The 15191-nt window shown below is 36.6% G+C and overlaps 1 protein-coding gene across 14 annotated transcripts in view; it reads right to left on the bottom strand.

The window, feature by feature from the left end:
• The window catches only part of DMD (dystrophin), a 1276803-nt gene that overhangs the window by 111817 nt on the left and 1149795 nt on the right, over positions 1–15191 (bottom strand). For all 14 annotated transcript variants that reach the window (XM_080377714.1, XM_080377711.1, XM_080377709.1 and 11 more), the window contains 2 exons: positions 13950–14028; positions 1198–1258 (listed from right to left, as the gene is read on the bottom strand). In XM_080377714.1, coding sequence (XP_080233840.1) covers positions 1198–1258; positions 13950–14028 — 140 coding nt within the window. The remainder of the gene's footprint in view (positions 1–1197; positions 1259–13949; positions 14029–15191) is intronic.

Below are 15191 nucleotides of genomic sequence, written 5' to 3'. Positions count from 1 at the left end.
CTAGTGCCACAAATAGACTCTTAGATGCCAGAGCATCGACTTGCTTCCAGCATTTGTCTCCTGTAGATTGCCCCTCCTCCTCGATAGAGCTTTCCAGCTTCCTTGTGACTGTCTCATTATTCATAGCCAAATACAAACGCTGGAAAAATAACAAATCTAACGCAACAGTAAACCAGCGTAGCCAGGTATAACTGTAGCTCAGAATCACACCTACAGGCTTGGCTTTCTTTGCATGTAAGACTTTTTTTTTTTCTTTTTTTAAAGCTGCTGTAGCAGTTCACCTTGTTGTGAAAATTGCAACTGAAGTGCCACTGCAAAAGCTATCTGCAACCAGATGGCTTCAGTGACACTAGTTGAGTTTTCAAAGTCTTTTGGGAATACAGGGAAGAACCACGTGAATACGTGTATTAAACAGCACCCGTGTTTCAGTTACTTGCACTACAGTCTTTATTGCAAGTATTGCATCACCCATTTCCTTCAGAAGTTATGTATGTGTGTTCAAGTATGTGTTCAAGGCATATACCACAGAAAATTAAGAACTAAAAAGAGAAGGAAAAATGTATTAACACTTCTTTCTTATTTGCTGTGTAGTGGCACTGTTTAGGGCACTAGAAGCAGATATTTCCAAACTGTTGATTTCTTAAAATTTTCTTCTTATTTGTAATGCGTACACATCTCTTCAAGCAAACTAGCTTAATTTTGGAACTAAACTCTAAAAGAATAGTCCATAGGGAATAATTTGTCCATTGTCATTTCTCAGCTACAAACTTTACCAAGTACTGTCCCTAAACAAATAAGTAATATAAAGTATGTGTTTTGCTAGGTTAAAACCCCAGTGTATCACATTCACAACTGCAATTCTGAATGTGCTGGGTTTTTTCTTGTTTTGCAAAATCTGCCATACATACTCTCCGGTGGGCAATGGTACAAATTAAACTATAACCAGATACCCCAAAGCTTTACTTAGTTTGAAGATGATTTACAGTAGCATAAAACCAAACAACTTACAAATCCGTGCATCCTACTGTGTTTTTAAATAACTAGCACACCTCTGTGAAATTTATTGCACACTTCACTGCTTTTTGTTCTTTGCATATAGACACCATAGGAGCAGTTCTCAATAACCTAAGAAAATTACTAACTATCCTTTAAATTGACAAATGTAAATAGCTGGAATGAACTACAATTTATACTCACTTGATATAATACGGCACTTTGTTTGGTGAGATTGCCCTCTCCCAGGGGCCTTGGACAGAAGCTGTTGACAACAAACAAACAAATAAATAAATGTACATATACATTCATACATACAAACATACCTAGAAGAGAAACATGGAGGTCAAGTTCAAAGCAAACAGGAAAGACAACGTTAATCTCTAGAATTACAATTTTACACTCTGCCACATCTGTTTGCTCAGTTGCCCATGAAGGCAGGAAGGATTAAGCTGCTGCTCTGAAATTTTTGTCCTAATCTGAGAGAAACTGAACTCATCCAGCTGCAAAGATAAATACACCCACCCCCACCCCCTCCTCCTTGACTACTAAGCTTAGAGAAAAAATACGAAGCAGAGCAAATAGCCTATCTTTCTGGCATTTTATTTTATAGGGTGCCTACTAGGAATACGATTGACTGGGTTTTCTTCAATTTCTTTCCTTGTGTGGTCAGTGCTTTCCATCCTTATAGGAACAGAATTACATGCGTGTTTACATTTTGTGTTGAGTGAAGGTACACTGAGAGACCATCTAAGTATTTTCAGTACTCTCTTGTTGACTTGTTCTAAATGGAGAACAATTTTATTTTTCTTTCTCCGAATTACTTATTGTGTCTTATTGACTTCCAATAACAGCAAATAGTGGACAAAATGACAGTGCCATCACAAGAAACAGTGAGGAAGTGCCATTACTTGGCTATCACAGTGTTAAATGTCAACATCAACTTACAATGTAATGAAAATGTTTTGTAAAATGTTTTCATAAAAATTGTTGGCAAAACAATTGTAAATTATTTTTTATTAGAGGCAGCTTATAAACTTAGTTTAGGCCATAACAAACTCTTAATAAAAAAACTTTTCTGATTATCTGTCAAAGTCAGTAGAACCAAGAATTTTCCTTTTTAATATAGTAATTAAAAAATAAAATAGATGAAAAGTGCTTGGGGGATCCCGTTTGCTTCACCCCGTGTAACCCTTCTTTTTAGTGACCTCTGCTGTTCACAGGGAAAATTATTGTTACCAAGAGAACTAGTAATTAGCTGCTTGCCCATTTGTCTCCGAGTGTTTTCTTTCCTTCTCTTGTTCAAAATAGACACTTAAAAACACCACTCCCAAGCTGGAGGTATTTTAACAAAGTCGACAAATCACAATCCATACAAATAAAAATGACCAATATGCACATTGCATATATTTTGTACTAGAGCTGTTAACCAGATTAACAAAAGTCAGTCATCAGAGTGGGATATACTGCCCCTTTCCCACCCAGGTACTGGAGTGTGGACAGCAAGAGTTGGGAGGAAAGACATGAAACTTATAAAAATGGATGTATAGTGCAGTCTTGCTGTTTTGGTACAGTTGCATACACAGGAATCGTGAAGGAGGGCTGGAGGGAGGCTAGGGACACCACAGAGGGGAGATAAATCAGATAGCAGCAGTGGAGGAAGCTGGAGATATACTAGATGGTCTGAAAAGGAGAAGGAAAAGCAACTGGGAACAGGGTACAAGCTGGGGAGTGGGACAGTGGGTTCCATATACATTTTAGGGCTGAAAAGCCAGGGAAAGGAAGGAATATGTTTGCAAGAAATATGAATGTGATAATCCTGTTTTAGATTGCGGGTGGCCAAGGAGTTATGGAAAGCCTACCACAGCATCTCTGTAGGTCCTGCGGTTAGGTCTCCAGCCCCCTACTAACACTCTGTAGCTAACCTGTTTTGCTTTCCTATTACTTACACAGCTCTGTAGTCTTTAAAAAACAAAGGCAAAATTTCAAAGGTATGAACGATGAAAACAGTGAACTCTCAAACTGTGCAAGAAACACAGAATTCCAATTACAGCATTAGATCTTAAAAAATAGCACACGGCACTGCGATTGAAGTCTGTATCACGAGCTGCACGCACAAGAACGCAGAACCGTGTGCATTTTCAAATACAAATACTCAAATATACACATACTATGTGATCAAACACTCCTTCTTGGGACAGGGATTGCCATTTTGTTCTGTGTTCATAGACTATGTAGCTGAAGAATTGTGAAGGGTAAGGTTGCTGTTCATTAAGCTGCTCTTTTTGGTAGCATGAGCTGCAGCTGTAAGATGTACGCAGCTTCTCTGTTTCTGTGTACTGCTATAGCCTCAGTTGATGTAAAGGTACAATTTGTTATATAATTTATAGGAATGCAAAAAGTATCTAAATTAGAATATCATGTAATGTTTTGATGTTAACTACCTTAAAGTAAGGGAACATGTTCTACTTTTAACCCTATCTTTAGGTTCATACAAAACTCTTTTAACCATGATGCTTAATTATTCTTTCTACTGGTGAGAAGGTAAACTGATGTAAGTGTAATTTTGGCAACTGATCCAATATTCTCCATAACCCAGAAGAGGATAGGAAACTGAAACCAAGGCATGAGACACAGAATTACAATTTTATTTTACAAAGAAATCACCAAGCCATTGATAGTGCATGTTTTTATTCAGTAATACTAACCTGTGCGTTAATAGGTGGTCCATCAAATAAGCTTAAAATTCCTACTTGGTGAAAATGGTAAAGTTTCTTAAGCATGGGAATTGCTATTATCTGAGGACTAATTTGAAGAGGATTATACTAAGTTATAATTATTGAAAATAAAATACCCTTCAGTATTAACTAAAAATCAACCTTCTTACATATTTCTCTCCCACAGTATCATTAATATTCCCAACAGGAACAGCACAAAGCTACAGTTCTTCCACTTTAAGGTTTATTTTTAATTCAATACCTAAAGCACAGAATAGATAGCTGCATATTTTTTGGAAGGTGTATTTTTTCTGTTGCTTCTGAACTTATCTGAGTAAGAGCTTTGCAGTCATAACTTATCTCAGATTCTTGCTTATGATAGTGTTCTTGATACATTAGAAAAGGAACAAATACTTTGCTTTCATGAGAACTAAGTGCTGTAGGAATAACAAACAATTCTGTGATGTTCTGCATAATTGGATTTAGTGTTCCTTCAAGAGATTGCTGTGAAGCTGTCTATAATACATTTTTGGTTTCCTGGATGATTCTAGCCTTGCATAAATATGAGTTGACAAAACACACAGTACTTTTTACAGCTATGCTAAGAGAATAATCATTCCATTTTTGGCAAAGCCCAGAGGCTGAGAACAGCTGTTTCTTATCTTTGGTTACCAGTACAGGTTTACTATCCATTACAAAGTTAGTGCAGGTAACAGACATATATATTTAATTGATGGTTAAGACCATTTTAGCAGTCCATCTAAAACTCTCGCTTTTTTATATGATGCACTAGTAGCCCTGCATGCTACAGCACCTGAGAAGCAGTTTCCTGTTCGCAAAGCGTAATGCAAAAGTGTTTTATTGTTCTAGTTTGCACAGCATAAGAACCCATTACCATACACCCAGCTACTAGTAATGCTTTTGACTAATATGAAATACTACAACAAAATATGGAGCATTTTAAGAATTTAAATCTCCCTATACTTTATTTGCATTAATATATATTTTAATGGTTACCTAATTTGGGAGTTTTATTCCTTTCTGTTGGTGTGCTAACATCTGTTACTTGCTTTGCTTATTCAACTTAAGTGAACATGGCTCTCGACAGTAAGCCTAGGCCCTTATTTGTTTGTAGAATATGTAATGAAACAGTAGCGTGCTGGCACTCTGAACTCCAGTAATGTTTAAATATATGCAGGGATCTGAATGAAATATTAAATAGGATGACAGTATAGTTTTATCTGTGTTGATATTACAGAAAGCAATCTTATAAATATCTCACTTTAGCACTACAAACATAATGAAAAATACATGTGTGTTTACTAATAGTAAACTATTTCTCCTCCAGCTATTCAAAGAATAAATTTAGCATGTCCACATTTAAAAGTTACTCTCAGTGGTCCTTACTTACATAGTCAGCACACATTTCTAGTCCCTATATGACAGCATGAGTGTACATTTTCAGTTGTAAATACAAAGAAAATCTTCTGACTCTTGATTTGTCACTAGGGCTTAAAGTACTGGCAAACAGGTATAGGACACTAGGAAACCACCAAGTAGCACCACCCAGTGCCCATACACCATATACTGTTGCATATATCTTCTCAACTATTTTTTTCTTAGAAAATTTATTATATAAGCATTTCAGCATCATGATAACTAAAGCTGAGTTCCTTTTTTTGTTCACAATCAAGACCTGCACTACCTGCTTGGTGGCCATAGTAGCTGTAACTCAGCAAGGTGCTTAATTATGTTCACATTGTAATAATGCTAATAATTCACTGATTCAGCTTAGGAACCCTACCTGCATGACTTACATTGTTGTACCTAGCATTATCATCATTAGTATCTTTATGCAAACATAAAGCTAGGACTTTGATTATTTAGTCACATGAAGTTTGTTTTCATACCAATTATTTTCACTGCAGCAAGGTATGGAGTTGTGACTTCAGATAAAGGCAAGCAGGGAGGATGAAATGATGAGACAATCTGTGTCTGGAAAGACTGATTCCCTAAGAATCAGAAGATCACATCCCTGTAAGGTACCTTAACCTTTCAAAGAAGATGCATTGAGCACTATTCCAATTATTTTCAAATGAGACCATTATAAATGAGAAACTATTGCTCTCCACAGACTATAAAGAGCTTATGCTTCTCTTCCTGAGAGAATATGTTAAAGCAATGTTTCCCCTCCTTAATGAGTTCATGATATTCGCTGGCATGATGCCATCTCCAATACGTATGCCAGCGTGACAGTGGCACAATAGAAGTGTTTGCATAATCTAAGTTCTTTGAGATACTTTGCAACAAATGTCCATATACATATGTAATATATTATCCCCCCCCAGATTTATAGATAATTTCTAAATTACATTTATTATTATACTAGGTGAGACTGAAGAACAATCAGATGACATTGTGTAACACTGAAGTCTAAGGTTGCACTGTGTTGTTGAGAAGCTGATGTCAGAATACATTGGCTACACAGTTTAGAAGCTACAAGGCAGAAACATCAATCAAAACCTGTCTTTCATAAGAACTACACTGCATGCGGTTTGTTCCGCTCCAAGCCATAGCTCACAATGCTGCACACATGGATGGATGTGCAGTCGTTTCTGAGATAGAGATCTCATCAGCTTGGATTCTGCTGTTCTTAAACCCAAGCAAACACTACTTCTCTGCAGTGCTAGCAGCCCCATCTGTTGCTGTAGTGCACATGCAGACATTTACTAAATATACCATTTCCAGAACACTTCTAACCAATTTGAAGAAGAGATTATTAGTCATTAAAAAAGTTCAGCATGTGATCAAGGCCGATTACAACAGTCAGTTCACAAAAGTAATAAAAGAGACCTTTTCATCCGGTGTGTCTGGCTGGAATCTTTACAGCCAATCTACAATTTCTCACCTGCATCCTATGGTCAACATAATATGATACAACCTAAATAATGCACACCTTTAGTCATGAACAGTATTTCCCGAAGTTTCCAAATGCCACTTGTAACACAAAATATAAAACCCATCTAATGTTTATTTTCTTAAATGTCATGCCACTACTGTAGAATGGCAAAAATACAAGCATCTACTTGGTTAATAAAGAAATACAACAAAGTGATATAGTCTGTATTGATCCACATATCCCAAGTTACAGGTACATCACATTACTAACTTCTACTGCACTCTTATGCTCTTAAAAATGAAGTCTCTAAAACTGGCTCATCAAATGAGGTCAGAAAATGACCTAATCAAATTGGTGGTGATTTTTATGCCAACGGAATGAGATAAATAGAAAAATTAATCTTTGGTAAATATTCCATGTCTCACATAGCAAAACATAACAGAAGCATTCTTTTATATATATACACACACATATATAATATGCCTATTGTACCACAGTCCTGGAGTTTGAGGACAAAAGAATTTTCTAAACTGAACACAACGAACCTCTTATGGCAATATGGGCACATGGTTAAGTGCATCAGAGTTAAACGTGGCAGTGTAAAAGTGAAGTAGGTTTTATTTAGGCTTCATAGATCCAATGTTACTCCAAAAAGATTTCAAAATACTGGGGGGAAGATTTTGTCTTAGCAACGTACAAATTCAGACAGTGGACAATTGTATAATACGCAACAACTCATCTTTTCAGTCTTATATTTAAGAGTAAAAAATAATAGTTGATTACTTGCAAATTATTTAGCATTGCAAAATATAAGATTGTCTATCAACCAAGGATAAAACACAAATTAATCAGGCTGTTAAAAAAAAAAACAACCAAAAACACCCCCAGCAACTTTCCTGACTACTCCCCCAAAAAAACCTCTGCTTTAAGATAAATACTGTACATAATTTTTAAGTTTGTGACAAATTAAAACCAAGAACACAAGCCAAAAAGATTTAGAATAAATTATTTTTAAGTACCATTATGAGGGATATTTTATCGGAAACCTTTTTTCACAAACCCAGGGTATATTAATTATAAGGAAAAAATTGCTTGCGTCCAGGTAAAGAGAGAGGAAGAACAGCCTCATTTGAAAACTAAGTTTATCATTTTGTTCAGAAATTTGTATTCCGGTGTATTATAGTGGAAAGGGTCACTCAGCACAAAAGTGCAGGAAAGAGGGAAACATACGTATAAGGCTAGAATTCCATAACTCCTATTTCATTGTGAATCAAACATTGTTTTACGGAGAGATAATGTGAGGAAACAACATAATGGAAAAATTAAAACCCACAAAAGAAGGACTAGTGATTGAAAGTATGTCATCAGGTCATACAATGTAAAACTAATTCCACTAATTTATTCCAAAAACAACAATAAAAAGATTCTCTCAGAATATGCCAACACTTTATCTCTCTTAAAAACCTTTAGCAGTCAGGCAAAGGCTAGCACTACCAAAAGTTGTAGCTATGTCACAATATTCTGAAGACATATGGACTGAAGACATTTCCCCCTGTTGCAGTACAAACTAGTAGGCTGCAACAAGGCTTTACCTTTGTCAGATTCTACTGTCCATGCTGCACCTCCTTCCTCCAGAGGCCAGACCACACTGCTACTCCTCAATCCAATGCCCTCTCCCACCATCCTCAGGGCTATTTAACCACTTAGCAGGAACCAGCTACAGCTGCACATTGTCCATGTCAATCAACCCGCTGCCGCTGAGGCAAGGCCACAGCTGCATGTTATCAATGCTAATCAACCCACTGCCTTCATTCCTCTACATCCCCTAACTTTAAATGTGATTCACCCACCACACAAATCAAGGTTGAATTGGTGTCCAATGCTGCTACAAATTCACCATGATAATAATGGTATCAAGACCTGTGAACTTTTCTTTGGTGGTTCTTTCATAGTTTTCTTTTTTCCTTTCTCAGGAGCACATGCAGTCATCTTGCATTTATACAAAAGTAGAAGAAATAAGTTTTCTAGCAATCAAGCTTCTCTAGCTAATATGACCATATTTAAATGCAATAATAAAACCCCTTTGTTTCCAGTGAGTTCAAAGAGTTAGGCTGATTCTTTTATGACCACCTATCCTCTACCTTAATCTTATTACCTGGTGATATTTTCTGTTCAAAATATTCAGTGTGATATCTAAAAATATTAAAGCATATATCCAAAAGACATGGATGAATGAACATGGTCTTCAATGTCTGCACATCAAAAGTGGCATCTCGAAGACAATATAATATAATGTGTGCAGTGACAAATATGAGAGAAAGTTATAGCAGTTAGCACTGGAAAATAATCTATCAGGTAGATGGGTAAAGAGTCCTAGAGCCCTGTCATTTTTAAAGTTAGAAGTCTTAATTAGCAGAACTTGCCCTTTTAAAGATGTCTGCCTGTGCAAGAAAGAGCTTCCCTAATCTTTGCATTGCATAATAATCTAAGCACTCACCCAGAACATGGGAGATGCAAGTACTTGGCTTCTCTCCCAGTTTGCAGGAATTCAGACCCACATCTCCAATTTCTCAAGAGAGTGTCCTAAATAACTGTAAGAAAATGAAGGCACAGAAAGAAGTAGAAAAAACCCACAGAGCTGAACCTGAACAGCTCTTAGCTTATCCTGAGAAGGAGAGAGCTTGTTGGATAGCCCACTCTTGTGATCATATTTTTTATTTTTAAGCAACAGTTGTCTGACATAAAATGCAGCAGCTGCACTCTGATTGCTAGCTTGCAAAGCCAATTGTTGGCTCCAGTATTTGTAACCTTTCTGTTTGTAAATGAAAGTTGCTATGGCTGCCTCGTTTCGTGTTGAGGTCAGTGCTGTTCCTGCTTGGAAGTCCAAACTCTGAAGGCATAGTTAGGTATCTCCAGTTAAATTATGGTTCCTAGCACTTATTTAGGTATGCAGATTTAAGAGTCTGGTACTGATGTGTCCAGATAGAAGAAGCTTGTAGTCTGGGAAATACAAATCACAAGATGTTAACTAGATGTAAATCAACCTTTTAGACTTACAAACCTAAATGTTCTTTCTGTTCCTCGTGTTTCCAGGTTCTTCACCTTGAGGAAAGTCCGTGTTTCTCTGAGTTTGGGAATCAGAAGCAGCACCTGGGATCTTCCAGTCACACTTGTAAGTAATTGCCAGTTATATCTGAGCACTATTTCATGCAGTCACTTCATTGACATGCTATACATACTAACAGATGGCTCATACCAGAGCTGGACAGTAAATTACAAGGTTTGCTTATGCTTTTAAAAGATGCAATACCTTCCATTTTTCAGCAATCACAAGAAACGCATGTGAATGAACCATCACATTAAAAATAGGATTGATAGGAGGCTGGCAAATGATATTCATAACAATCTGACATAAATCCTACCTCTCATTTGATGTGTCTTAAAAAAAAAAAAAGTTATAACTTAAGATAAATATCGGTGGGTTCTCCAAAAGAGACAATGAATCCCATTCTTTGTAAGACTCAGCATGAGAGAGAGAGAAATAAAGGCGAAGTCAGAAAAGTAAAATTATTCTAGAGGAGTCACTGGCAACTCTGGAACTGGCATTATGTTTGAAATTTGCAGGTACTCTTTTTCACACTTAGTTACTGCATATAGTTTCCAAATTAAGCACCATCATCCATGAAAGGATCACGGATTTTTTTTAATTACTTTGCTAAATTAATAACAGTTTCTTTTTAATAAAGAGACTTTTTTTTCTATTTTTTTACACCCTGATTTAGATCATTCTAATTAAACAGCAAAACCTTCAAAACTAACAAACTCACTCCAGTGATTCATGATATAATGTCTTGCACATGCAATACATTTATCAGCTATATCTTAACAACTATTGCTGTGAATGCTGGGAGCCTCTGTCCTTGGCAAGGAATAAACTGAGTAGGAGCTGGAACTCTTCAGAGACTGTCAAAGTGAGATTAGTTTGGGGAAGTGTGAAGGACTGATCAGGAGATCAAGGGTGAGAGAGGTGACAGCACCCAGCAAAAAAATGTAGGAGGCTTGGAGAGAGGCAAGTTCACGTGCTAGCAGAAAAATAAGGGCCAGTTTTGCTGAAAGTCCTTTATAATTGAGGGAAGACCAAAGCCTTGCTATAGAGACACAAGTGCATACTAGTTCCTTTGTCATTACTTTTTAAACTTTCAACCAGGAGATGTCTCAATTGTCCTATGCCACAGTATAGCTAAACACTGTCACCTGGTCATTCAGAAGAACGAGTGGAAAGAGAAGGTTGAACTGCATGAAAGGACAATGGAGAAAAATGGTCCTTAATTTGAAAACGCTACAGAGAAGGAGACTTTTTTTTTATTATTATAATTTGCACTCCTTATCTCTCTAGCTCCCTTCCCATCTGTCTCAGAAATAGCTGTAAGAATAGCTCTTACAACAGACTTCAAGTGCTTAGAAACAGGGACTGCCACTTGATTCTTTGCCTGCACAGGGCATGACAAGTATGAGGTCCCTGCATCACTCCACCGTGGCTTTTGTGCTAGCTTTTTAAAGCCCTATGCAGCTTCAATTCCAACCAAGCAGAAACAGAGGATGCTGTGATTTCTGTATATAAATGACCACAAACACATTAAAAAAAAATACTGCAGATTAGCAGCTCATGTTTATTTCTTCCAGATAGGACAGAAGTGCAATTCAGTGACAGATTTAATGTGAACTTGACTACTGTACCCACATTTTTTTCAGAAGTACTTAAAGGTAGATCACCTCTAAAAGGACAAATTTTCATATTGGTATATAAACAGTTTGGAGCTAAAGACCATCACTCACTCCTTAAGGTGAGCAAGCATGTATGGTAGAGGGAAAGTTGATACTGATTTGAGAGGATGAACTGATTGTTACTGGCATATACATTAGGCACAAAATAGCCAGTAAATTGCTTATTTTCTTTACTTATTAAAGTTTGCATTGATCTGTGTATCTCAGCTCCTTAGATAAAAATGGTCTGTGAACTGGCCTTGTAAAATAAAGCCAGAGAGCAGAATTAACATGATTGACCTTTTCACTGTTGTTGCCACAGCTAGACTGATCCAACTTGGACTCTGCCATGTACTGAAAGATTGTTCACAAACCATTTGACCTGCCCAATTCTGTTTGACAATGCTTATGTTTGACTTGCTCATCCCCCGAAGTACAGATACAGAAACAAGACTAGTGCTAGATGACAAAGACTTTGGCACTCTCTTCTACAGCACTACCTCTCCAACAGATGTGCTTCCATCATTGCAGCAGATGTGGTACATGAAAAACCTGTATAAGCATGATGTTTTCTTCAGGTGAAGTAATAGTACATGATACTGAGAAACTTGATGCTTTTGGAATTTGATACTTATGAAAAATGGGACTGATAGATGCACTGGCATTTTTCAGTGACTGAACACTTATGCTTGGGAAGGATTCTGTAGATATTTTCAGTGCTTCAAATACCTAACTTCTGCATGCACATATAAGAATATGTATTTGCACACATGCCCAAGAAAAAGAGAACAAATACACGTGTGCATTTTTTTCTCAGTGATTTGGCTGTTTCCAAAGTCATACATTTTCACCTGGCTCTTTCTCCTAAAGCAATTCTCAAGTGCTGAGAAGTGTCCAGAATGATTTTGATTCTTTGCTGGCCCCATTTAGTCCACAGAATAATGTGTTGTCTTGGTGTCTCACTGATGGTGGGTGGGATAAAAGAGATGACTATCATAACTCTGAGCAGCTTTTAGATTGATCTAGTTTATCAGTAATAAGACAGAAAGGGTCTGGGACCTAACTGTCCCCCAGGTTGCTTGGCTGCACTCAGCACCAGCAATGGTGTGCTCCTCAGTGTAGTAACGTTCGGGTCACTCTAGTGTCTTCCAGACTGCAATACAGGCTTGCTTAATTTACCCTTCACATTTATTCTTTCACCAGCAATACACTGTGTGTCAGAAGACAAACAGGCTTTCATACTGAAGATACGGATGCAGAAAGACTTTCACAGTGGCTTGGTTTTGTTATCTGTTCTTTTGCTAACAGTCATTGACAGCTAATTTATACCAAATCTGTGTGTGGAAACGATACTTTAATAGTACCCGCTATAACTGTGAGATCTTCATATTGCATTCATGTCATATACCCATAACAACTCTTGCACATTCAGTCTTGAAGAGTCTGATTTGCAGTTATATATATTAAGCTGACAAATTACTCCCAATGATTAAGAGTTAATTAAAATGATTTTGAAAAAGTAGTAGAAATTATAAAAATAAGGCTTATTTCTTCACAGGAAAATAATTTCATAAAATAAGATGCAGGGTTGAATCATTGTGAGCCTACATTATGCTTATATGGCACAATATTGACCCTGGTTTTGAATTTGCAGTTCACCGCACTGAAAATTTCCAATTTCTCATTGAGATTTTCAGTGGAAACACAGTCAACCAATTAAAATTACAATGCAGTATCAGCTGAAGAAAAGTTTGTTCTCTACCCCACTGTGAACATTGCTGTGCAGTAACATCTATTTGTGATGTCTGGATAGCTTGTCCCTCTGCATGCAGGAGACCATTATCCTGTGACTGTGTTCTGTTCTGCTGATATATTATCTTAAATAAAGTTTTACTGTTTACTTTCCTTAATTGAAGTACAATAGAAAAGGCATGGCCTTTAGAGAAGCTTCACTTTAGTCATTGACTTGGAGCTTTGAAGGTATTTCAAATTGTCTTTCAGTGTACTTCAAAACATCCTTGATAAAAGAGTGTGTGTATGGAGGTGGAGTGGGAATATTGCTAGCAATTATATTTTATGCAGAATTGTAATAAGTTTACTTAACTGCCATCCTTCTGCCAACTTTCCCAGTAAGTTTTGATCCTCTCATTGCTGTGCTAAGTGATAAAATCCTGCAAAATATTTTTCTTGAAGGTCTGATTTTGCCCCTTTTTAGAGCTGAATATTTCTTTGAACAGATAAGCCAAATTTAATATTTTTTCATCCTTTCTGTATTTCAATAATCAGAAACTCTTACAATTTTTAACATAATTTTAATTTGCTAGTCCTAAAAGTGACTATTCAGACAATGAAGACCAGTCTTGCATTGACAGGACAAACAGACTTGGTACTAGCAGATATTTTCATTTTACTCCGACCTATATGAACTTATTTAATAACAGACTTCCACTCCCAGTAATGAAAAAAATGAATAACTTTATAATACAGTCTAAAATAGAAATTCATCATAATGGTAACCGGCATATGGCTACAAACTGTGTATGCCAGCTGAGCCAGAAAAATGGGAAATTACTCACTGGTAAGAAAATGCTGGGAAGTTGGGCCAAAATCCCTGTGAGCTTCATGCAGTTGCCTGATGCGCTCATCAATGGCCACCTGTTAAGAGAGAAGAAAAAAAATTACTCTCTTCTAAACAAGTAGCAATTATAGTCATACTTTTTCATTAGAGAATATCCTGTTTAAAATTAAGCAGGGTCCTGGAAAAATCATTATTCCTCAGGGCTGAATTGAGTTTTTATGTGTTTTACCCAAAAGAAAGGATGTCAAAAGAGGTTTGGGTTTTGGTGTTTAGTGTTTTTTTCCAAGCTCCCCCACCCCTCCCCAACTGGTGCTAGAACAAGTTGAAAATGAAAAGGCTGAGAAAAAAAGGTATAGCAAATTGGCCTGACTTTATGTACCTGATGAGAATATGACTGTTGCTTGCCAATATTTTTCAGAAAAGTTCTTTTATGTTAATACTTTTACAGAACTACCTCAAAAGTACTTTTTGAGAGTATACTATTATAAATCAGCATGTGAAAAGTAATCTATTTTAATGTGGACATAACCATATTTTAGCTGAGTGCTGAAATGAGAGTAACCAAAGAGCATCTGATACAAACATTTCTCTGTTCTTTTAAATAGTCAAATCCTAGTCTCTTGATCCTCTCCTTGGAAGAGTCTTTTGAAGAACATGTTGTTCCTAATGTCTTATTGGGTTGCTTTACTGCATGAAAACACAGATGCTGGTTGTAAGATTGGTTTTATCTTTACCCTTGAAAATCCCATTAGAGTTAAGTATCAAGCAAGCAGTCAAGGGGGAGTGGTTGCTGTAAGATTCCATAGTGTATGAATGACATCTACCAGCAGCTTTATAGCCTACACGCTACAAGGATATGATAATTAAATTAGGCCTAAGAATAGGATCAGGTAAAGCAAGGAAAAAAAATGTTTGAAAGTAATTATAGAATATTTTAGAAATGTGTTAATTAAAATAATGGATAGAAAACACATTCACTTAAATATTGCCTGTAAGAAAAAGTGTTGTATCAACACTGGCAAAGCAGAAGGTAAAAATGATTGGTCTGTTTTTACTGCCCTAATTGTGGCATACATAACAGGGAAACAAATAGGTTGCACAAGTAAAAAAGCAATCCATCTTTTAAAACTTTCAGGGATTTTGCTGGTTGGTGGTAGGAAGGAGCAATTGTATAATAACTGGGCATGATTCAATTAGAAGGGAAAAATGATGACAGAATTTACTAGCTCTTTGAAATAAC

The sequence above is a fragment of the Falco punctatus genome, assembly GCF_963210335.1.
Source record: "Falco punctatus genome assembly, chromosome: 2".
NCBI lineage: Eukaryota > Metazoa > Chordata > Aves > Falconiformes > Falconidae > Falco > Falco punctatus.
This window is presented reverse-complemented; position numbering and strand designations above follow the sequence as displayed.